This window comes from Schistocerca cancellata, chromosome 2, assembly GCF_023864275.1.
Source record: "Schistocerca cancellata isolate TAMUIC-IGC-003103 chromosome 2, iqSchCanc2.1, whole genome shotgun sequence".
NCBI classification, from domain to species: domain Eukaryota; kingdom Metazoa; phylum Arthropoda; class Insecta; order Orthoptera; family Acrididae; genus Schistocerca; species Schistocerca cancellata.
The window spans coordinates 76,635,282-76,661,726 of NC_064627.1; the positions used below are offsets into that span (position 1 = coordinate 76,635,282).

Consider the following 26,445-nt stretch of genomic DNA (forward strand, 5'->3'; position numbering starts at 1 on the left):
AATATTTCAGCACAGAGAGGATGGATATTTCTGTACGTGAAACAAATCCAACCTGAAAAGGTGTAGAAACAAGCAAAAAAAATCACTTCCAAGAAGTTCTATGCTTACTGCTAAATGATCAGAGACAATGAAACATTCAATCAATCACATTCTCAACACTCACCATTTATTCCGACAATTCCTCATAGATATGTATTCAAAAACAAAAGTGGAATGGATGCTTCAGATAAGACAATCAGAAGAAACTACGCACAGAAGAATATGTCCATGTTCGAGACGCAATAATAAATGACGGAAACATAGATAACATTAGAACAGTGGTAATCTTACCCTCAACACACATAGGGAGCACATGCACGAATAAACTCAAGATGCTATGACGACCTACATCCAAAAATATAAACGATCTGACCTCTTCATAAAATTCACGTACAACTCATCGCGGACAGAAATCAAAGAACAGCTAAGATATGGACAAGCCCTCATGCACGGACACAACATAATAGACAGCATTTTCCAACTAAAACAAATGAGCTTTACTGAAGTCATCACAAAATACCACAATCTTGGAACCATTAGATGCTGGATGTACACAATCAAATGGCAAAAAGGAGGACTGCATCTCTCACACAATCTCGTATGGCTACACAATATCGAAAAAAATCATCCAAGCTGTTTTTCCCAATCCACAAGATGATATGGAACTCGATGACATAGTAGTGAAAAACACGATTCGTGGACAATGCGGGTCATTAAACCTCAATTCAGCAGTATATATAAAACATACTTGGACAACACACAAACTGTAATTGATGGTTATCCAAAATACAGAAGGCAATCAGCCAAAAATGGTGGCTTCACAGCAAAATACGAATACGAGGCAGTGACAAACTGGAAACAGATAATCAGTGGATAGTACCATATAACACACTACTTTCCAAAATGTTCCAAGCACACACAAGTGTAGAATACTGCAATTCAGTCAAATCCATCAAATATGTCTAAGTATGTGAACGAATGCAGTGAAATGGCAGTATTTCAAACAGCCAAAGACAGTGAACAACAAAACAGAAATGATGAGATCCTCATGTACCACATGGGAAGCTAGATAAAAACTAACTAAGCGGTGTGGCGGATTTTCGGTTTTCCCATACATGAACGCAAACCAACTGCGCAACATCTAGCAGTACATTTAGAAAATGGACAAAAAGAGTTTACTTCGCAAAAGAGACTGCAAGAAAAAGACACTGGCAGAAAAACTGCAAGCGAACCACCTCAGAATATGACGTCAACAACTTTTTACCAACTGTGCCAAATGGATCCATTACCGTATGTCGAAATTTCTACCTATCATACATGAAACACAACAACAAAAATTTTTGAACAAAGAAAACAAGGAATTCCAGTAAAAATCATCCAGGAATCATGAAAACTGGCGCACTAGGCCGAATATACATCATACATCCACACAATGCCAAATGTTTCTATCTCCGGATGTTGCTACACAATATATGGGGTACAACATGTTCCGCAGATCTCCAGACTGTTGAAGGTTATCTACGTCAAACGTACAGAGAAGCGTGCCAATGCTTAGCATTACTGGAAAAGAACAACCAACAGGAATTAACACTACAAGAAGCCTCACTCAAAGTGTCAGCTAAACAAACAAGAGACTTATTCGTCATAACTCTAACCACATGTAACCCACCAAATCTAAAACAGCACTGGGACTCCTCTAAAGAGAGTATGAACGATGACATAGTGTACCAAATCTGACAAGCTCATCCCGAGCTGACCATCAAATTCAACGATGACATTTTCAATGAAACACTTATTTGCCTAGACGATGAAAGTTCAGCAATAAACAACCAGGTCTTAGTACAACTTGGGATGTAAGCATCACAAAAGGATGCTACCAGTGTGGTAAACTTCAAAAATACAACAGAAAAAAGCTACATCAATGAACTACTTCAATACATTGCCCACAACAAACCACTTCTCAATGACAATCAAAAGGAAATTTACAACGTTATTCAGGGGCCAAATCAACTATGACACTGGCAGAATTATTAAATGGATGCACAAGGTGGCACCAGGAAAATGTTTCAAATAAATCTATTGCTGGTGGAAATTCGTGCTAAACAACACTTGCACTGGCATCATCCGGTACTGCAGCCACAGTTGTGGAAGGACAACGAACTGCCCATTCCACCCTACAACTACTGCTGAATAATAACCGAAGAAAATCTCAAGAACAACTGAACAGAGTGAACTTCTAAAGCAGGCTCAAATTATCTTCTAGGACAAATGCACAATGACACACAAAAAAATCACTCGAAGTCATGGACAGAACATTACAAGACTTGTGAGGAAACTCTGAAGTTATGGGAGGAACTCTGCTCATATTCTCAGGAGATTTTTGACAAACACTTCCAGTTATTCCCACGTCGACAGAAGCAGACAAGATCAATGCATGCTTTAAAAATATCACATCTCCGACCACACATACAAATACTGCGATAACAATAATGTGAGAACCGAACTATCGAAAGATTAAAAAACAGCACATTTTGCTTGACAACTTTTACAAATACACGAAGGTCATATCCAGACTACCAAGCATGTTAAATTCAACAGTGATTTCTGCAATATAGAGACCGCTGAAAACAAACCCATCGACCAAATTTATTCAAACATTGTTCAAACTACACCAATCCAGGATGGCTACTTGAAAGGGCAATTTTAGCAACTATAAATAATACTGTTCATAATATCAACAATAATATTCAAAAGAAAATTCCCAATAAAGAGAGAATATGCAAATCGATCGACACAATGGTAAACATTGAAGAAAGTGTGGACTTCCCCACAGAATTTCTAAAATCCCATTACACTGCTTTCGACTTAAAATTGGATCTCCGACCATACTATCTGGAACTCTCAACTCACCAAAACTATGTAATGGAAAAAGGATGATCCGTCAAACAGTTGTCTAATAACATCATTGAAACCAAACTTATAACTGGAAAGTACAACAGAAACACACTATTTGTCCCCAGAACACCACTAATCTCTACTAAACTGCCATTCCCATTTAGAAGACTGCAATTTCCAATCAAATCCGCCCACAGTTTTACAATTAAAAAAGTGCAAGGACAAACTTTAATTACACTTTAACCCCACCCCCTTCCTTCCCCTCTTTCCTCATGTGAGTATAACTGACCCATTAATATTAATGATTCAAGTGTTTTATCTTGCCAGAGAGCTAACAAGTAAAAATATCAATAAAATAAGAGAGCACCACCAGCCAGTGCAGCAGATTTTACCCACATGAAACATTCTTATCAGCAATAAGAAGTATTTGCTTACATTTTAACCAACTGTTAATAATTGTGAGATTCTGAAGGTACTGTACTATATGCGTAATGTTAATTTGTACTAGACACACTGTGGGCTTAAAGCATATGTAAGCGGTGTCTGCCCCCAAAATACACTCGTCTTGCAGAGAAAGCAGCATATAAAACATGTTTCTGGTGTTCCTATAGATGAAGTGACATGTAGAGGTAACACTCCATTTATGTAGTCTAAATTGAAATCTTATTACTACAAACTGGAAAATACAACATTAATATGACACTGTACACAGAACTGATACACATTAAGTAAAACTGGCAATGGGTGGAGGGGGGAGTGAAAGAAGTGTGTAACAGCCAACTTCCACTGGTTCCATCAGACAGGCTGAATTATACTACACATAGAAACCACAATAAAAATAAACAAATAGCATATTCAAGTGCATACTACATATAAAAAGACAATTATTTTGTTCGCCTGATGGCAACTTTTCGTGTTTTAATCTAATTTTTGCTACATATAGCACATTACTTGAAAGTACACATTGACGACTAACATTTGTGAAGTAGTGCTATTTGTAAAGATATTAAACATGATCCTCAATTTTGTTTGTGACCTTTAAAACCTTTGTTATCTTCAAAAGATGTAACTGATAAAATTTAAACTACATTGCTACATGCTATATTAAATGATGATTGTAAAACTGATTTTTAACTAATGAAAATATTACTGAACAAAAAAGTACAAACCACCAATAGAGTGCTCCGCTCTCAAGCCTTGCCACTGTATACAAAGTACATGTATGTAGAGAGATTATTCTGTCAACAGAAAATTCTGAGAAGCTTTGAGCAGGATGTTCCAGACGTACAGCTGCATGTACTAACAATTCGTCTAACCACGTTGCTACTTTTCCACTCTCTGTTGCAACAGAACATCTAATTACAGCACTTGAAATGTGAGTAACCCGTTCTGATAGTAGCCCCAATCCTAAAGTCTTCGGGTGATGCACACTCATGTTCTGGAACAAAATTTGCATTTGACTAATTAATGAATAACAAAGAAAATTTTGGTTTGTTTCAGTAGTGGTTCGCAAACAGCCATTAGCAAAGCAAACAAACAAAAATAATTAAAAAATTTAAAATCAATGTAAAGGAAGCTTATTTCTATGAATGTGCCTGCTTTAACCTGACTTCTTACAAAATAAAATATTATAGGGCTCAAAACAATAGCTGTCATTTGTCCCAATAACAGTTTTGTCACAAAGAATTTGACTGGTGGCCTTAGTTGTATAATAGAAGCTGAATTCAAAAATCAAATTAATTTTTTCCTAATTACAAACAGTTTGTGACAAAACAGAACTTCTCAACGATGTTAACACATTTCCTTTTGTTCCAAACTCATTATCCAGGTAACATATCAGAACTTATATCTGCTGTTAAGTCTCAATCAACACGAGAAACATAAATGAGACAGATCTCTACTGCCAATCTACCTAACATGTAGCTCAAATAAATAAAGCACTGCTGCTTCTTATGCCACTTAAACAGCATAGATAGGGAAAACAACCGTGTGTGTGTGTGTGTGTGTGTGTGTGTGTGTGTGTGTGAAAATGGCTGCTATGAAAAAACTGCCTGGACAGAAGAATGCGGTGAACACTCTTCTTGTTGAGCCCAATATGCGTAACTATCTGCACTGTACATTAAATTTGGTCTTGCAAAAACCACAGACAAACGTCACACGGGTGCACATACTTGCAATATAAGCTCCCAAGGAGCAACAAATAAATATTTGCAAGATCACAAATTAGAGAAGTACTTGGCTATTACTATTTCCTCCAGAAGTCTTGTATTACATGTTCTCAGAACATTTGTGCACTGTACGGGAGAGTCATAGATTTCTCTTGCAGATGTTTACAACATTCCACGTTAATGCAGCAGTAGTGGAACAGTCTATTTGAACTGTCTCTTAGCACTGTACTGAACATCGACAACAAAAGATTATTCTATATTTCTATGCACAATGTGTCATTGAATACAGCCTTAAAAATAAGTAAATGGTATAGCATGAGTTGACGCAGGTTCTGGACCATACTTCAAACTACTGAGACTTATTTATGAAATAGGCTGTGGAAATTAGAAAACTCTAGTAGAGATAAAGGCTAAGCACTCAGTTATTCATGGTAGTGGGCACATAATACTGAGAGCTGCACAGGACTACATTCCATATAATAATAAACAGTGATGAAAAAACAGACATGGCTGATGATCTTTCAACAACAATATAATATCTGGTTGCAGTGGGTACCAGTTTATCACTTACATGTGTGTGATTCCGTTACTTCTTTGATATTAAATGGCTTTCATAATTAAGTTAATGGTGAATGTTTTACAAATCTCAGACTTTTACATGGAATTAATGCACCGAGAACATTTACTGCAACTTTCTACATTTGTTGAGTAATGTTGAGAAAAAATGGTGTAGCTGTCTTTCAAAAGTACTTGCACGAAGATTTTTGGCAACCGTTAAGTGATAAGATCATCATAATATTGTACACAAAGTAATGTGATACTATCACTCAAACCACATATCTTTGCCGATGATACGGATATCTTTCACGGTGGCCTCAGCACTGTTAGTTACAAATAGAGTTAGACTATTAATTAAGAATAATAGCTTACAACATCCGAGTTTCAACCAGATTAACAGGTTCCACATCCTATTATTATTAAACACACTAAGCACAGGCCATAAAGTACACTAAAATCAAGATAACATTTCACATCAGTGTAGCAATGTTTTACAAGTAATTTATGTGGTTAGAGAAATCATTTCGAATTTTGATATTTTTAAGATTTAACACGAAGTATTCATGCATTCATCAACAAATAAACATTCATATTTTAAAAAAAAGGATATTTTTGACATACTGTGTGCTAAAACTAAAAAAGTATAGGTGTTGCTAACATGGGCAATCTAGAGTGGTCGATTCACGGCGATATTTGAGAAGAATGAAGTTTCTGTACCCATTGTAATAACAGGTCTTCATGAAGACAATCTTCCAAAAAATACTGATTCATTTCTACAATGACAGCAGACGTTTGTGTCACTCAAAATTATTTCTAAAATCTGTGATAATGGAACAAATATATTTACAATATGAAAGCTAAAATATCCTGAAATTTGTTTTCAGACCACTAAAAACATAATTATGTCAGTAAAAGTAAAAAATTTTGCTATGAAATTGCTGATAAATCCAAATTTAAATACTGGGCCATTCATGGCAATTGGTCTTATTTCGGAAAAAGTTCCCACATGACCATCATGGAATTTACTGAAATCTTGTGTGAAAATTCACACATGTTCCCAACGAATATTGGTAAACTTTTACTTCGAACAATTTAATACTTGCACAGATACAGTGATTTGTTTGACCCCATAGTTCAGATGTCAACAGTTCCCCCTCGAGTTTTTGTCAACTTTGAGACATAATACCTCCAGTAATATTTTCTTAGAAGAAACCCAATTAGCCCAGCTTTTTAAACTTTTTGTGTTCTCTTACGCGAAATATCCTGAGCAATTTGAGTATGGATAATCTGAAGCAAAATCGATCAAAAAAACAGATGCTGAAAGAAGTGAAGTTTAGCTTTTTATATCTGCGGACATAACTGACACATTCAATGACACAAGCAAGGCTATCACACACACACAACCACAATCTCTGGCAGCTCTGACCAGAATGCAGATGTCAAGTAGAATGGAAGCAGCAACCTGGAGGGGCCAGGGAAGAGGAAGGGGTAACAGTTGCGGGGGGGGGGGGGGGGGGGGGGAGGTGGGGGGAGGGGGGGGACAATTTATCTGGTGGAGTGTGAAGGGACTATACTGCTGATCGGTGCAATGTGAAGAAGCTGTGGAGCAGAGAGGTGAGGAGGGGGAAGAGGGAGGGAAAAAGGAGAGGGGTGAGGAAAGACGGTCAGGTGCATTGGCAGAGAGCAGCACACAAAGAGGATGGGAGACAAGAACGGGGGGAGGTGACAGGTTAAAAGGGGTGGAAACCAATAGGTGGAGGGTGTGGGGACAGTGTGTTACTACAGGTTGAGCCCCCAGATAATTTTGGGAGTAGAGAATGTGTTTTAAGGATAGCTCTAAAACTGTACAGTTCAGAAAAGCTGGTGGTGGAGGGGACGAACCAGATGGCTCAGCTAGTGAAGCAGCCATGGAAATCAAGCATATTATGTTCAGCTGCATGTTGTGCCACAGGGTGATCTATTTTGTTCTTGATCATGGTTCGGCAGTGAGCATTCATTCTGGTGTAGCAATGCATGGGGTACCAAATTTATCATAAAAGTCCGTAAATTACTCAACTGATAGTATTTTTCAGTACAGGTATTTCGTTCATTCCAAGCAAGTATCAATTCGTAACATCATCGTCCAGACACGAGTTGACAGTAATCTGAATTGGTTTTAGCAGACTATTAGTTTCTTTCACAGGATAAAATTTTATTGATTATGAAATACAAGTTCTTTAAGTTTATTTAGAATAGGAAATGTTTGGTTAGTAATTGCATGCCATAATTTATCTGTTTAATATAAAGGTGTTTTGATTTTTGTATGCATTTAAAAAGTGTGAATTTATGTGCAGCTTTTACTCTTAGGCGAGTTACCACTTAAGAGTGCTATAAGTGCGCATGTACAGTTCGCTGACCTGTGTGGTGAATTTCATTTAGTGATTTTGAGTCGAATAGAGACAAATCCAGTTTCATTTAGACTTTAGGTGAGATAGACACATCACGTTATTACAAAAAGAAGTTTAGTCCATCAGCGAAAATTGAAACTTGCACGCTCGATTTGAAACATGTTACACGCTAGCGCGTGATTGAGGTTTCCAGTAAATCGCGTACAATAATTGCAAACGTGCTTGGACTTAATGCACGAAGTTTGAAATTACTTTTCGAGACAAATACTGATTTTTGATAAAAACGAACCGAAAATTTATTCAAAATATCTAGGTTCTGTTATGATTAGGACACATATCACCTTGTTGATCACGTTGCTTAGCAATACGGTAATGCAAGTGTAGTCAAGCGTTTGACAAAATCCAAGACTCTTTAGTTAATGCTCAGTTTTTACATCATTTGAAACTTGAACAGGATTTTCACACTGCCACTGTTGGTTCCTAAACAGGTCTAGGCGCTTTGCTTTTCCAAATGGACAATCCACAAGATATGAATACCATTAAGATTATAGTATTCGCAAGCAGAATGCTCTCTAAATGTGAAAGGGCATACAGTACCACAGAGTTAGAGGTACTAGCTGTGGTATGGGCGCTTGTCTATGGAAAAAGAATAACCACATTTCGTGACCATAAAGATTTGTCTTATATTTTAATGGGAAGAATGTTTCATTCAAGGTTAACCAGATGGGCCTTGTTACATCATCAAGAATATAACATTTCATTGCAATATATAAAAGGGAAAGACAACGTTGTAGCTGATGCTCTATCTTGTTTGCCTAGAAGACAGGATAATGAAAAATTTGAGGAACAGACTTTAGATTTCAAAATAATGAATCTTTCTAGTCTATTTTGTGAGAAACAAATTTCAAAGTTGTGTCACAATATGTTGCAGTTGCAAGAACAAGATCCCTATTGGAATCCTATTCGAGATGTAATCAGCCAAAGAGCTACAAATCATTCTGGTAGTCTATATACTTTACAATCTAATATATTATTTCAAAGAAAAACTCATACCGAAGCATAAAAGTATGCATTCCAAAGGAGCATCTGGAATCTTTACTGTGTTATACACACACAGTGTGGGGACACTTTGGATCTTTAAAATGCAAAGCCAAGTTAGCCCAATATTGCTACACCCGAATATAGAACACGTGGCTAGGAAGAAATTGCACCAAAACAAGCACAGGTGAACAATACTCACAGTATTTATGATGAAGATGCAAATCTGCACAATAAGGGAAAAATGCACAAGCAAATCTGTAGCACACTTTCTATAACAATAAACCAGCACTTGACAGCTGACGAATGAAACCTTTTAAACACAGCGGTATATCACGATACACACATCTGCGAGAGTACTGCCAACCTGTAGCAAGCAACTTCAAGCCTTAAAACAGACAACAAATGCTGTAATCCAAATTTCAAGGAAATAATCTTTATTGAACAAATTATGAACCACATTCGCCAAACAACTGGAAGAATTGAGCGGTCCAGAATTACGCATTTACTTTGTTTCTCTGTTGACAAAACAATATCAGGTGAAGACACTCGCTCCATAGACACTCGCAAGACACACTGTGGAGAAGCAGAGATGATATTACCAGCTGATATGTCATCCAACCAAACATTGTACATGGCTCATTTGAATAGCAGGAAAGAAGAAGATGACCGAGCCGACTATAGCTGCATATACGGCTTGGTGGAGGTCGCAGTTCTATCCATTTTCTATCGGAACTGGCTGCAATCCCTGCCTTGTGCAGTCAGTTGAAAGGTTTTCTCACCAAATAGTGAAGAGAGAGAGAGAGAGAGAGAGAGAGAGAGAGAGAGAGAGAGAGAGTGTGTGTGTGTGTGTGTGTCATGTCCAAAAGTGAAATTCGAACAAATTCACTAACTTTTGAGGACTCATTTAAATGGGCCATTTCCGCTAGGCCCCCATTTACAATTACTCATGTAAAATTTGATATAACGTGTATTTACTAAAATGTAGACTTTCACGGCCAGAAATATCATGTTCATTATAATTATCCGGGCTGTTATGCCGTGGTCGGTTGATGAATTTTGTCTCAATTCCCAACGTTTCGTCTCTGACTGCGACTGCGGGAGACATATTCAAGGGGGTCCGTAGGTCGATGGAAGGTCCAACACACCCACTGGCTCGCTACTGACTGCCGCTAAATTCCGTGTCGGCGCGCTCCCGCGCCACAGTGTGACGTCAAGTGTTTTGAAAACGTCGGAGCAATTGGCCGCTGTCCGTTGCCGTCGATCGCCGTTGCCATCACCCAGTAGTGGACGGGTGGTACACATCTTTAACACCGGCATCCATATGCCGTTTAATTTCATGCCCTCCTCCTTTTGGTTGAAATTATTCGGGTGTTTAGCGATTTCGATTGCCTCCCTGTAGAGCCTTTTGTAATATCCACTAGTGGCCGCTAGTACTTGCGTCTCCTCTAAACGAAAATTGTGGTTCCCTGGCTGGAAAGCATGCTCCGCAACAGCTAATCGTTCCGTTTCTCCTCTTCTACAATTTCCCTTGTGCTCTTCCAAACGTTTAGAAACAGTTCTTTTAGTGGTACCCACATAAACATCACCACAGCTGCATGAGATCCTATACACTCCCGTTTTTTCCAATGGTTTGCGAGCGTCCTTGGCAGGCTTAAGGTATTCCTGTATCTTCCTGGTGGGCTTGTAAATTACGAAGATGTATGTAAGTGTATGTTACAACTTGTGGTATGAATCTTGGGATGGCTGAACTAAGGTACAACAGCACAGTACACAACCCTAGCACTCTCCAGTGAATCCTGCAAAATGTCTTCGATCTTATCACAACATTACAGATTGGGGGGAAGTGTAGCGATACAAGGGGTACCAAATTTGTCATAGAAGTCCGTAAATTACTCAACTGATAGTATTTTTCAGTACAGGTATTTCGATCATTCCAAGCAAGCACCAATTCGTGTCGTCATCGTCCAGACACGAGTTGACAGTAACCTGAATCGGTTCTACCAGACTATTTGTTTCTTTCACGGGATAAAATATTACTGATTATGAAATACAAGTTCTTGAAGTTTATTTAGAATAGGAAATGTCTGGTTAGTAATTGCATGCCATAATTTATCTGTTTAATATAAAGGTGTTTTGATTTTTGTATGCATTTAAAAAGTGTGAATTTATGTGCAGCTTTTACTCTTAGGCGAGTTACCACTTAAAGAGTGCTATAAGTGCGCATGTACAGTTCGCTGACCTGTGCGGTGAATTTCATTTAGTGATTTTGAGTCGAATAGAGACAAATCCAGTTTCATTTAGACTTTACGTGAGATAGACACATCAAGTTATTACAAAAAGACATTTAGCCCATCAGGGAAAATTGAAACCTGCATGCTCAATTTGAAACACGTTACATGCTAGCGCATGATTGAGGTTTCCATTAAGTCACGCATAATAATTGCAAACATGCTTGGACTTAATGCACGAAGCTTGAAATTACTTTTCAAGACAAATACTGATTTTTGATAAAACCAACCGAAAATGTATTCAAAATATCGAGGTCCTGTTTTAATTAGGACACATATCACCTTGCTGATCACGTTGCTTAGCAATACGGTAATGCAAGTAATTTCATTCATCAGAACAATTTGCGACGTAATAAGTCCCATTACACATACAAACAGTTACACAGAATTTGCTGATCAAATGAGAATATAAGAGTGTTCTTTCCCAGAAATGTCAATAAACCAGTGGCTTCAAAAGTTAAATTACCAACTGCTGTGTAACTTCATTGGTATTGCCTTTCACTGAGAAACACTATTCTTAATGATAAATGAACATTAATTGCAAGTAGATTTTGAGTATTCATGAACACTGCCAAGCAGCAGTTCACCTCACAACCAGTAATAAATGCCAATACAACTGAATGGGAATCACTTCATCAAAACAGAGCAATCAGTTTCCAATTCTAGGATAAACTGTACCAGGTGGAATTATTAAAATCTTGTGGGAGTGTAATAAGGTTTATCAGAACACTTCTATCACACATCATTATTTCACCTTAACTGGGCAGATTATTAGTTGGAAACGAATTCACCCACAACAGATTGTCCCACACCACTACCAAACTTTTATCGTGACTCTTCACAAGAGATCTCAAGAAGCCAGGATCAAGGAACAAGAAAAGAAGAGACATTGGTAAACTGGGACAGGTTGTTGGTAGCCACACCAACAAATAAAGCTGTGCAATGATTGCAGGAGAACTAGTATATGACATGGCTGCTTTCACAGTTGGCCCAGGCTCTGATGGGGTAGGATAAGCCTGTGACAGGACTGGAATAGCAAGTGCTAAGTGGTTGGATTAGGGCAGGTCTCGTGGCGAATGGAACACCACTTTCTGAGGGGCAGGATGTCCATAATTACATGGCATGACGATAGGTAATAAAAGCCCTGGCAAAGGATATGGTTCAATTGTTACAGTCCGGGATGGTACTGGGTGATGAAGGTGGCATTCCTTTGTGGGATTGTTCTGAGATGTGGTGGGAGGATCTGGGGTGTGATAAGAAACAGCACAAGAGATCTGTTTGCAGTCTAGGTCTGTGGAGGTCTTGGTGACACTCTTAGCATACTGGGCATGAGTGTTCTTGTCACTGCGGATCCACTGCAGGCTGTATGGGAGGGACTTTCTTGTATGGAAAGGATGACAGCTGTCGAAGTACACATACTGTTGACAGATAGTGAGTTTAATGTGGAAAGAAGTGTGGATGGAGTCATCACAGAGGAGGATGGTCAACATCCAGGAAGATAGCACACTGGGTTGAGGAGAACCAGATGAACCAGATGGGAAGGAAGGTGCTGAGGTTGTAACATGAAGGTATCATCAATAGACCTGAAATAGACTAAGGGTTTGGCGTTTTGGGAAGCTTGGAAGGTCTCCTCTAGATGGCCCACGAACAGATTGGCATAGGAGGGTGGCATATGGGAGTCCATAGCTGTACTGCAGATTTCTTCGTATACTTTCCCTTCAAAGGAGAAATAGTTGTGAGTTAGGATAAAGTTAGTAAATTGTATGAGGAACGAGGTGGTAGGTGGGCACAGGGATGTTGACGTATAGGGAGCTGACGTCAACAGTGAGTAGTAGGGATCCAGGAGGTACAAGGGTGGGAATGGTGGACAGTCAGTGAAGGAAGTGGTCAGTGTGAAGGAAGTGGTCAGTGTGAAGGAAGTGGTCAGTATCTATGACGTGAGAAGCTAGATCAGGGGCAATTGGTTAGAGGTGTTGGTCAATGGGACCAGAATTCTTTCAGCAGGAACAGAATAACCAGCCACAATGGGGCATCCAGGACTGTTGGGTTTGTGGATTTTGGGGGAGCATTCAGAAGGTGGATGTGCAGAGTATTTCTCCCCAACCCACCTCACCTCACAACCTATTGACGCTTCACCTGTCAGCAGTCTAGTCCCTGCACACTCTGCCAGACAGCATACCGTTGTCCCTTTCCTTTCCGCAGCCCCTCCAGATTGCTGCTTACGTTCTACATGAGAGCTGCATTCTAGTCCAAGTTACTGGAGATGGATGTCATATGTGCCTGAGTTGTGCTTGCTTGTGTGACTGAATGTATGTGCAATTCTTTTTCTGTCAAAGGCAGTGGCCGAAAGCTGATGTGTTGGTGTCTTTAGTTGTACCTGTCTGCAACTTAACATGTCATCTTTAGGCTAAGTAGCCATCTACCTTTACTTTACATTGTTAATTTTAATATAAAATACTGCTTACTTTATATTGCTGCTACCAAACCAAGAGCACTGACACCTGTGGCAGATCGAGGTGTGTATCTCAGTATTGGTGAACAGCAGAAATAAAGACACCCGAGACAAACTAAAACTGCTATCCTCAGCACTGTCTGTTCTGTGTCAGGGGTGGATATAAACAGTGTCAGTTCTCCATGTTAAGGCTGTCAAATAAAATTTATAAAAATCTAAATTCAATGGGATACCACAGCACACATTATCTCCCCAAGAACGCAATCATGATGGAAGAAAGTTATTACTGGCTGTGAGGATCAAAACCCAAGGTCCAGGACGGAAAGGCACACAGATAGCAACAAACCTCCCAAGATACCAGCTACTGAACCTATTGTTGCTAACAGCTGAAGAATAAGGTGAAAATTGGCATCTGTAATGTGGGAACCTCATTGAAAACCAATAATTTAATTTATTCGTAAAAAAGGAAATTATCTCTGGAACAGTTCTAAATATTTTGTTGGTTTTATTAGAAAGATAATTGCTTTATTATTACAAATAAATCCTGCATTTGGACATACCTGTCAAAGTTCTTTTACTATAGCGTTTTGAACTTTTTTTATAATTTATGGAAATTTTTTTTCCCCAAAAATGCCAATCCATAAAATTTTGATTTTTTCTGTTGTCTAGTGCCATGTAGTTCTACATTCCCTTAAAAGGAGAGCTTCCACCTTTAGGCTGAATACAGGTTTTATAAACAAGTGAAATTTTTGCCATACATAAAACCTGTTTTATTACCACATCATCACATAACAGGTTCATTAGAATCAAAACCTAGCCTTATTTAACATAATTTCAGTTTTGAAAGATGAATAAGAGACTCATTTTTCAAGCTTTTTAAATGGTTCCAAAATGTATGTGAAAGGTCCAAAGACTTAAAAGGTTTCAATTTATACAACTTCTGTGGATTCTGTTTTGTACTAAAATCATCAAGTCAATGAACTAAAAATGTGTTCCACTGCTTCAGTATCTTCCTTTGATATAGAGTGATGCCTTCCTGTTGAACCAATAGTAACTGGAGCACTTACAATCTCCAAAACATTGTTAACAGGAAGTGAGCTCTGATGGCGTTGTTGGTGTCCTTCAGCTGGATACCCATATCCAGCAGCTGGTCCAGGTGGCAGCATAAAGTTCCGATTTGTTGGCCAAACAAATGAAATTTCTTCTTTCTTGCTCTTTAAAGTGTGTGCAATATGAGTTCGCTCATCACTTTGGGTCCAAAAATGTCTCTTCTGAATTCCTTGCGCAGGAGTAGTTTGTTTGGACCATTATTTTTTTTCTGCTCACGGAATTATTTGATTTCTTCTTTGGACAAAACAATGAGGGCTGTGGATGTGTACGATTTCATGACTCTTGTAAAATCCTCAGCGTTCTTAATCACAGCTGTATTTGGTCTGGAAAAATTATGTTTTGTAGCATGGTGCTTCAGCAGGCCTACTACACCATCACAAGGCCCCTTCCCGTGACCAGCAGCACTGTATACCCAGTCAGTTGGCACAAACGACTTACTCAGTTCAAACAGCTGGTAATGATTTTTAAAATGACTAGGAGCACCTTCAGAAATCATGATGATTTTCTCTGTCTCTGTTTGCAGTTGAAGAATTTTGGGAATTGCTAGCAAAGCAGGTGCTGAGTAATGACTCGTGTCATCACTTATAACTGCAACACTTGTGGTCTTGTTTTGAAAATATGTCACTCCTGTAAAAATTGAAACCTGGTCATTACTCCAATAATACCCTTGTACTTCTTGTGGGAGAATTACAGACCAGTTCTCAGCAAAATCACAGTGAAGCACTAAACATAGTTCTTCTACACACCCTTTCACTTCCGCCATGTATTGTTGTAATTTCTTAAGATGCTGGTGTCACTGCTTTCACTGACCATTTACCAAGTTCATCAATGAAACTGTCAAAGGCAACAGTTTTCTTAATTAGTTTATTTTCCTCCCATGTCGCATATGCAATTTCCACAGAGTTATCTGCTACGTCTCCCAGGCCAAGTGTCTACAGACAGTCCTCCCTTTCCTGGGCAGTCACCACATTCTTGAAGCAAGTAAGTCTCTCGCTTTATGTCACAGACTACTAATGACTTCACACACCCAACCAAGGTGTCATACGTCACGTGCGCCTGTAAGTTCTTCAAAGTTACCACACAAAGTTCAAAATTCACGCAGTACACACATAAACAGAGAACTCTAGATAGGTGTGGAACTACCCCCTTAGATTGCAGACCATAAATTTTTGATCTTTCAATATGTGAAGTTGTATAGTTGCTCTTATAAATAGCAGCAAGTTCTTTAATACTGAGAGCCATGTACCTCTTCACTTTCACGGCTTTTAGATCTTCTTCTGTTACAGTTATAGTGTATTTTATGTTGGCACTCTGGCGAGAACAGTCCTATTTATCTTCCAGATAAAATGACTGCACTATTTTAACTTGAGCTGCTTCTACAGGATGACCATAATAGGGATCTGGTCTTCCAAAGGCTCCTTTTACAGATCTCACATTTCTTAATTTGTCTACCATGTACTTTGATACTGATACAACATGGTTCAAAACCGTTTTCTTTGCAGATGTCTCTGGAATAATAGTTAAAAACTTGCACCTTTTTACTGTAGAATGCCCATATTCAACATCTGAACTGACATTTGTGAAAAATTCCTGGCAAGAGGTGCAAGAGTGCTTTGGTTCATTTTCTTCTGAAGATGGAATTTCTACTTTCAAGAGTGTGGTCAGTTTTGCTGTAGTGTATTCATCCATAGCTTTAGTAATTTCTCTGCACTTTCTTGATACATAGAGCTTATGACTCTACCACGGTTTCTTAACAGGACTAACATCCACCTCCGTAGTTGATAGATTCAGGGTATTTAATTCTTCCTCTATTGATCTTCATCTGCCCCATGGAAGGCTTCGTCTTGTTCAGATACTATCATTGTTGTTATTCTGTCAAAACATTTAGAACACAAAAATTCATCACTCGAAACATCTTCACTTTTAAACAGAGTCTTCAGATGAGAACATTTATTCCCAACCTGAACAAAGTCCGTTTTTTTGTTTGTCTTATATACATCACTATCTTATGGATACGCAAACAGTCTCCTGTAGCCCCATTCAGGAAACATTTCAAACAGTCCTTTTCACAAAACACACTGCAACTGTGTCGACTGGCAAACTCCTCACAAAGCACAGAACTCACTGGATGGTCTCAGATTTCTTAGAAGCCTCTTCAGTAAACAAATTAGCACGGAACAACTACAATTCAGACACCTGCAACGAACAACCACGACAAAGAAACACAAGATTCCACAACAAAGTGTAAGAAATATGTGCAACAATGAAAGTGATAAGAAATAACTGCAACAAAGACAATAGAAATAAACATTGTAACAAAGAAGTTAGTAAGAAACAACTTTGGTGAAGACATCCATTACCCTTGAAAGTTAAAAAAATGATTTTTTAAAAATAAAAGCTGCCCAACTTAATAGTGGAAGCTCTCCTTTACAGAGAATATAACATGGTACTAATTAAAAGAAAAAAATTACCTTTTCTGTATTGGCATTTTTTAAGAGAGAGAGAGAGAGAGAGAGAAAGAATTTTTTGTAAATTATAAAAAAATTCAAAAGAACTCTGACAGATATGTCCAATTGGGGGATACCACTGTAATCATAAAGCAATTATCTTTCAAATAAAAAAAAACTCTTAGCAAAATATTTAGAACTGTTACAGAGATACAGCATTTTTAAACAAATTCTGAAATTCACATCTCCAAAATGGTGTTTGCAGTGTCATCTTTGGAGGCCTGTATCTTGGGGCAGGATTTTTTTTGGAGAGAACAAATAATGTGTGTTTCTTTCTTACTTCTGAATTTTAACATATGCTACATTCAATAACATTCGGGACTACGAAGGTAACCCCGTCTGAAGTGATATGGATTATGCCTGGCAATTTCTACACAAAAAATATGGTTTTACACAATGTGAACAAAGGAGATGGAAAGAATGGAGATTATAATGAGTGTCAAACTGGTCACCATTGCACCAATGAGGAGCTGTTTATGGCAAAAATTAGTAGTGACCAGCTTAGTTACTTTTGATGTATGCATACAAGATCTTATCAAAAGATCTCTCTCAACTCTCACAGGAATTATGGTGACAGATAAAGGATGTTGGCACCAAAGTAAATGTCCAAACACTCATGGATGATGCAGTGTTTTCACATGTTTCTTTATCCAGGGGTACTGCTCCAGTTCAATTCTCTTACAGTAAAGATAAATGATGTAGTTATTAGTGTCAGTGTCAGTGATAAACAGCTGACATCGCTAAAACTGAACAAATCTCCAGGGCCCAGTGTAATCCCTCTCACATTACTTATGGAATTTGAATCTGAGTTAGCCTCTCTTTACCATTATATATACACTATAGATAAAAAATTTTAAAAAAAGAACTAACTTTGCTTAGCAGTTGGAAGAAGGCACAGGTCACACTCATTCGAAGGCAGGCTTGCAGAAGTGAGCAACAAAACTATCATGCAATGTTACTGATACCCATATGTCATAGAATTGCAAAACATATTCGTGATTCAATAGTAATAGGGTGTCAGAGTGATCTTGAAAATGTCTTTATGTGGAAACTAGTTGTATAACTAAGAAGAGGTCTTCATTCAATAAATTTATTGCTGGTTGCTCTATGAAGATATACAGAACGGACTGATTGTGAAGAAACTTCTAAATCTGGGAAGAATATGTACATATATAACACTTAACATATTCATCACTACAGAGAATTCAGTGACAAGAAGGATTAACGTATCAATCATAAATACAAATGGCACAGGACCCACATTCACCGAGGATGGAAAGTCTAGACGATGCAAAAGCAACAGTAATTGACAACATACTGGCAGACTTCTTACAGAATTAAGTCAGACATTTACTTACATGAATATCATGAAATTAGCTTAGGAAGAGGAACTGGAGAACTAATTTTAACCTTTTAAACAACCATGTAAAGAAGGTTGAAAATGACCTGGAAGACCATTGCCACATTCAGTTTTGGAAACAACTTACAACATAGTAAATTGGAAATTGACATTTCCACATGTGTTGGATTCTCTCTCTCTCTCTCTCTCTCTCTCTCTCTCTCTCTCTCTCTCGCAATATTAACTTCTTTAAAAATTTTACTATGGCTTCTGCATTATTAGTTATGATTAAAAATTCAAGTCATCACTACATAAAACAAGTTTTTCTTATTTTTGAATAATTTATTAACCTTCAAAATAAACAAGGTGTTTCATCAAAGTACACCATGATTCACAAAGTGTTCTGTCAGAGGGAAAGTTTGGGAATCTCTGCTCTGTATAGTTTATTGTTGAATTATTGGAATAGTCCAGAAATGCTTGTGGGAAGTTAACAGCAATGGAGTATACCGAAAGGGATAAGAAAGTAATTATAATTCTAAAAGATTAAAACAGGTTGATAATTTTCTCACATAGATAAGAAGTAGCAGCCTGTAATTGCTTTTGGGGCAATTTGATAGCCAAGATTGTATTCATTACTATTTATTCCTAATTACTGTTTTCAACAATTAAGATTGTCATCTTTCGATCATTAAAAAGAAACTTGTTGTTATACATACTGTTTCATTATGACTGTATCACACATACCATGCTGAAATTCTTGTGTACTTCGAAGAATGTGGATCCATGATGTATTTAACTTGTTATGTAAATTTAAACAAGTGCAGAAATGTACACTGTTATGCAATTCAACATCTATCAAGCATCAGTGGATGTATGTGGACATCCCTAGTTCTGCAAGAATGTCAATATCGTATGTGTGATACGGCCATAAGGGAATAAGGCGTTAAACAACATGTTCTTTAAAGATAAGAAGATGACAGTCTTACCTGTTAAGACTGGTAATCAGGAATAAAAATAGTACTGAACGCAATCTTGGCTACTAAATTTCCTCCAAAACTAAAACAGGTAGCTGGTAGAGCTCACGCTGGGAATAAAAAAATCTCCAGACATTAAAAAACAGAATGTACCTCATTAGCCACTCTTATAATTTATTATAATACTTGGAATTTAAAACATGTCAAAACATAAAAAATGTTATCTGTAACATGCTATAATTGATATATTACATAAAAGAGGTACTTGACTTGCCTTCATGAAAACTTTTTTCAGAACTGCATATACAGCTTTGAAAGTTTAGGTCCTACCTCAATGCTTGCCTGACACTGCAGTCAAAAAATCTAAATCTTTAATCCTTCATCCTGCTGCCAAGATACAGTAATGCCACTGTCCATTTGTCACACTGTGTGTTTCTTCCGCCATACAAGTATTTTGTACAGAGGAGTTATAAACCTCAGTATTTGTATGAGCATCAATAGATAAATTTTTGTACGTTTCCATATTTGCTCACAAGTAATTTTGTCATTCTCTAGGTTCACCATGCAGATTCTGGGAAGAGTTGGGCAACTGGAGCTCATAGCTAATATGGAGGTTTACTCACAATGATTCTTCTGATACGCCTTCTGGAAATGGAACAGAACCAGAGGAGATTGGGGGGGGGGGGGGGGGGCAATACTGAAACAACCCTCCCCTATTAAATATAAGGTGGCTTGCACAGGAACTCTTCAAATAAATTAAAATATGAAAACCACTGCCACTTAAGTAGCCATTGTCTTGATCTTTTAGATCTTTCTATAAACGGATCCCAAGAGAATTTCCCCATTCTGAATTAAATCTCCTGAAGTAAAATACCTTCTTTCCTAGACCAACAGATTGCAGTCCAGCAGTAAATGAAACCTCTGTCGTGTAAATGCACAAAATTTATGGCAATTTATTGCACCTGCAGACATGTATACAGACAGAGTATTATATGTGAATCGGCCGTTGGATGACATTGCTAGTTGTAGACTCACATTAGGACATGTCGAGGATTCTGGGCTGCACTAGCAGTGTCTCTAAAAACAGAAGTTAGATGCAAATAAGACAAAGCTCCTAGTAGTAAGCATGACAACTATTTCAAATCAGAAACAAGAGTATCTCTAAGAGAGATCAAGTGAAACTGTTTGTTATATGGAAACCAACATTTCTGAACATAATAGACAACTGATAAATATGAAGTGTAAACCTCACTAAGTGCACATTCTAGAATGTTGTAAGTTTGTTAACAGGCATCCATACGGGCATCGAGGTGATAAAAGCTTTCACTATGGTTCATATCAGAGGTGTACTCATATATGGACATAAAAGCTGGTCAAAAGTGATCAAAACAGAGGACATCTCGTATTTATTACAACTGTGTTTTTCACATCAATGATTATCACCAAATTTTCCATATGAGCGTATTTGCTGTATACTGTCAAATTGAGTTATACAGCGAATTACATAAAACTTTTCCTTTGGCAAACAAGTGTCCAGATATTGAACCCATGCCATGTTAGCCACATGTAATGAACTGCACAAACCAAGTCGGTAAAAAACTGTATCACGAGAATTTCCCAACTAAAAAATCTACAAAGTTAGTTTCAACTTGCCAGTCATTTACACAATGTTTAGTCAGGCCCTGCTACCCCTCGTCCTCACTACAGATATTGGGTTCCAAGTGACCAAGCCCCTACTTTTTATCCTTCCCAAATCCAACACCATATCTTCACCAGGGAAGGAATTATCTGCTCTAAAAGGTAGAACAGTATGTATCACACCCTGAAGGTAAGTGATGGCCAGCAAATACATCTCGCAAGTTTTCTCTAAAGAATTTCCCTTTTGCTGTAATCGTCCAGTAATATTAGACCTGCTGGTTTCTTGCGATATTTTCTGACATTTCAACAATTTTCTTACCTAGCGAACATTCCTGCATCTTATTTTGTACACCTGAAAAGTTGACAAGAGCAGTCTCACTTTCGATTCATGTCCGAAAAAGTTATAAGTATGGTAAACGACCCCCACTGCTGTCACTCAACTCATTTCTTTGAAGATAGCACTAGCATGTTTACAGACACACATTCGTGACAAGTATACAGCTAACAGTGAATACTCCCGATGACTGTGACAAATAATTTGGTCGTGCTAGACACGAAATTGTATTGTGACTGAAGCGTAGTAACAGTTTCATATGGATGAAGCCACTTATGGTTTTGGAGTCTGACCGCAGTTCGTACTCCAAATTATTTTGTATCTGTCTTTATGCCACTTTGAAACTGAGCATGAGCACAGCTTTAATCGACTCACGCATGGCCCCTCAGCCCTCGAGATTTACTCGCCTGATGGGCTGTGTTTCTTTTTATCTTGTGAGGTGCAAAACTTATGTTCCACACATGAGCAACATTTTAGTACAACATTAGAGATTTCTCTATTGCTACGCATGTATACAAATTGGACAAATAATACAACACTGGACAGTCAACACGTCACTCAAATAATATGGCAATTTCAAATCTTTGCTTTTACCCCTCACTACCACACACTTTTGCCAGTTGCTACAACACAAACCTTTTTTCTTTAAAACAATACCAGACCCTGTTCATTCTTAACTATTTTATTATTCTTGATTCTCCATTCACAAAAGAAGGTGGGAAGGGGGAAATAACTCTTAAAGCATTATTTTACCATAGATGTACTGAGTCATTATCTGACTCAGTTTCATGTGTCTCCCTCATTCTGTGGAGAGTAATAGAGCTAGTTATCACCACTTTGCAGCCTGTAACATGTCAGATAGCCTTCTATCCAAATTTTCTTTCTCTAGCTTTCTGGGATATTTCTCCAAACATTTAGTTTCATTCATTGTAACATACGAATATTTTTTAATTTTCAAAGAATGTGCTAAAAATGTTTCGTATACATAATCTTCACCAATGGGAGGAACACCACCACCTTGAAATATTACTTTAACAATTATACTGGCAAGGGCTTTGTACTTCTTCAGGGAGCAAAATTCAAATCAAAGGCTACAAAAGGAAAAAACACACTTACTTCAAAATGTCGGTACGGTTCTGACTCATTCCATTTCCATTGGTACAATTGTCCAGAGGAACTAACAGCAACTAACTCACTGTACAATGCCGCTATCATTATAAATTGTGGTAGTGGTTCACTGCCTCGTTCTGGCCAGAATTCAAGCTCATCCGACATCCACAGTGGACTCTGTGCAGCAAACTCTTTCTTTTTACTCTCTGAAAAATGGAACACACACACATTTAGAAAGCAATATGCATTAAAAATATGGCATTTTAAAATACGAAGCACTGGTCAAACTTTATAACTTTCCTAAAGACATGTTCAATTCCCTATGGGTTAGGGAATCAAAAGAGAAATCATTAAGGGGCCAGATACCGGCAATAGCAGTAAAAAAATGTGATTTATCAAAAGGAATATCCTGTACACAAAATAGTTAAATTCACAGAGACAAATGGTTGTCCAGTATGATCTTTGGCAGGAGTAAGGTCTCCTGGATTTAAATACCACAGGTTTCTTTTTCAGGGAAGAAGTGTAGAACTTGGATGGGAAGGGAAGCAATGACAGGTCAATCAGAAAGGTGTATGAGAGGGAAGGGAACCTAAAGTAAAGTATAAGGAGTTAAAGTGAAGAGATGGTCAAGACAGCACATCTGTAGGACAGTTTCAGTTCAAAGATGACAGAAGGTAGGGGTAAAGTGAGGGGTAAAGATAGATGCAGAAGATGAGAAAATGGAAAGAATACTACGAACTGTGATATGTCTAGTATTTATGCTTTGGGTTCATCTTGTGAACACTGCTTGCAGTTCTACAGCATGTTACATTTTCCTACAATAAAATAGCAGCCTATCCCAAAGACTGATTTAGGTATTTGATTCCATCACTGAGTGTGTCCCACACTGTGCAGGTTGTGTCTAGTTATTCTAACTAACACTGTTCCTTCTCCAGAACAGCAGGCAATGAGGAGTTTCGAATCCCTCATGTGTAGTAGTTCTGTATGGAGTCTTAGTGAAACTCATTCAGCATAAGCAGCAGCAGCAGCAAACACTGCAGAAAGTTCAGCAACAGCAAACAGATGTACTTATAAGGTTATCAAAGCAGTTAGTTAATGTGTTAATTCATCTGCAGTAGCACACAGAAAGCAAAGCTTCGCAATGTTGATTTTGCTGGTTTGGATAGTTCCTCAAACCTATGAGTGGGAGCAGTTAGCTCCATTAACTGATTAAATTATGATCTGTGCAAAATTCTACCAAGTGGAGTACATTTTAATTTCTTTCCCTGTTCAATTCCCTCTCTTCCTTTCCTTACTATCTAATTACAATCTTCAACACAATTAAATTTTCGTCTTCCTTAGCTACCTGAATAATTTCTTTTATCTCCTCATACACTGTTTCAGCAAATTCATTGCCTGGGGTGCCAGAAGGCATATGGATTTATACTATTGTGGTTGTTGTCGGCTTTGTGTCGTCTTTGCTACGATAATGCATTCACTATGCTGGCATTATGTCTTCTCATACTAACATTTAGTTTTTAGTCATCTAATTCTTAATTCAGTAGTACTACATTTTAACTTCAGATATTTCACAAGAACTCTTGTACAATGCTTTTTTTTTTTTTTAAGAAGAACAAGAAGAAGAATAAAGAGGAGGAGGAGGAGGAGGAGGAGGAGAAGGATGAGGAAGAGAATACGGAGGAGAAGGATGAGGAAGAGAATACTCTTATGACATATTTGGAGCTACAATATAAAATAATAATTATTCAATATATGTGAAGTTGTAAATGGGGTGTGTGGGGAAGCGGAGCAGTGAAATTACTGAACGTAAGTGTAAATGTAAAAATTTTACCTGGATCTTTATCCCATGTAGAATCCCTCAAAGCAGATTCCAACCATCGCCTCGGTCCATAGTACTGACGGTCTCTCCAACGAGAAAAACTGTCCCTTTCCCGTTCCCTATCTGTTTCACGATCACGGTCACGATCAGCATTTAATCGGCGGCTGCTGGAGCTAGCTCGGCTGAAAGACAATAGAAAAACTTGGTGAGAATAACAAACGAAAAAATGAAGAAATGCAATCAATCACCTGCAGCCACCTGACGCATATTGGAGCAAACTAATAATTTTGTAAGTGAGAAAGACCACACAGTCTGGATATTAACTACTTTTAATCACTAAAACAATATAGAGATAAAATATTAACTATGCTAGAATTTACTTTATAGGTGGCTAAAGCACTAACCTTCTTACAGCCGAATATCCAAACATGTCTTCCGAAAACATAGCATCGGCATCAATAATCACAGAGTGATCAGCATGAAAGCCTCCATCTAGCAACGAAATTAAATCTTCTGGGACATACGAATCTGGAGCATCATCAGCATCATCTCCTTCTTCATCATCACGACTCAGTAAATTATTCACCGCCAGATTAACATCCAGATTAGTGCGCTATTGTAACAGTACAATGAGAATAAATTACTTGAACTTGACAAGGAAAAAAACTGGTATACATTTTGATTATTAATTACATTTTAAGTTACAGTTGAGACTGATAAGTAGCAACGGAAATATAATTACAGAAGATTGTAGCATCTGACCTGCAACTCCCGGATAATCAAATTGCGACTCTTTCCTTGCAGAACAACTTGGGCCTGCGAGACGAGCTCCTCCGGCACATAGGGTGCCGGTACAATAGGTCGTGTCCCGCTGCCACTTCCACCAGAGCCTCCGCTGGCACCCATGATAACACCAGGGGCCCCTCTGGCTGCGCCCGCGCCCCCTCCTGCTCCTCGCAGGGAAGCATTGGTACGCACTATTCGTGCCCTGCTACGCTGCAACTGCCTTCCTCCACCAGAGCTCGAACTGGCAGCTCCTCCACTGTTCCCTACTTTGCTGCCACTACTACCGTTGCCACCATTACCATTTCCACCAGCTCCCCCACTGCCGCCTCCTCCTCCTCCTACCGCACCCACACCGTTACTCGTACCACTGCTTCCGATTGTACTGCAAAAGAACAAATAGTTACAGCTTTTTAAATCTGTCACAAGCAGAAGCAGCAGTAATTTTAAAATATATGACAAGCATGAAAAAATCTAAACCTCAAATAGAGTGGGACACACAGCCTCGTAAGTCCTTCAATCTGAAGGCATTTACCATCACATGATTCTACTGACACTTCCACTACGCAGATGTTTCAACTAGAGATTTATCAACAACAAATACTACACAAGTGTGTGAATTAGTCATGAACTATTGTTATTGTGTGTGTGTGTGTGTGTGTGTGTGTGTGTGTGTGTGTGTGTGTGTGTGTGAGCGCTCTAACAACTGTCAGAAGGAAACTATGGAATTGCTGCTCTCAGTGAAGTCAAATTATTTGTAACTCATGTATTCACTACCTTCAAGAAGGAATTATAATCATGTTTCTGTCACACATATACAAAAAATGTCTACGGTTTTGAAGTGGAGTGAAACTTCAACAATGTCCAATCATATAGAGCAAACAAAACACAAACGCAGTACTATCGACAACAAAACTTGAGAATGACAGTACTAGCAACATATTAAAAATACTGCACAGCATGTGTGCCCAGTCTGGACATGGAAACAGTTGACAAGGTGCTA

General features: G+C 38.2%; 1 protein-coding gene across 1 annotated transcript in view; it reads right to left on the bottom strand.

Moving 5' to 3' along the window:
• LOC126161352 (E3 ubiquitin-protein ligase UBR5) overlaps positions 1 to 26,445 on the bottom strand; it is a 349,964-nt gene that overhangs the window by 291,522 nt on the left and 31,997 nt on the right. Inside the window, exons 3-7 of the mRNA XM_049917120.1 lie at positions 25,422 to 25,827; positions 25,064 to 25,272; positions 24,672 to 24,841; positions 22,847 to 23,046; positions 4,104 to 4,372 (exon numbers count right to left, since the gene is read on the bottom strand). Coding sequence (XP_049773077.1) covers positions 4,104 to 4,372; positions 22,847 to 23,046; positions 24,672 to 24,841; positions 25,064 to 25,272; positions 25,422 to 25,827 — 1,254 coding nt within the window. The remainder of the gene's footprint in view (positions 1 to 4,103; positions 4,373 to 22,846; positions 23,047 to 24,671; positions 24,842 to 25,063; positions 25,273 to 25,421; positions 25,828 to 26,445) is intronic.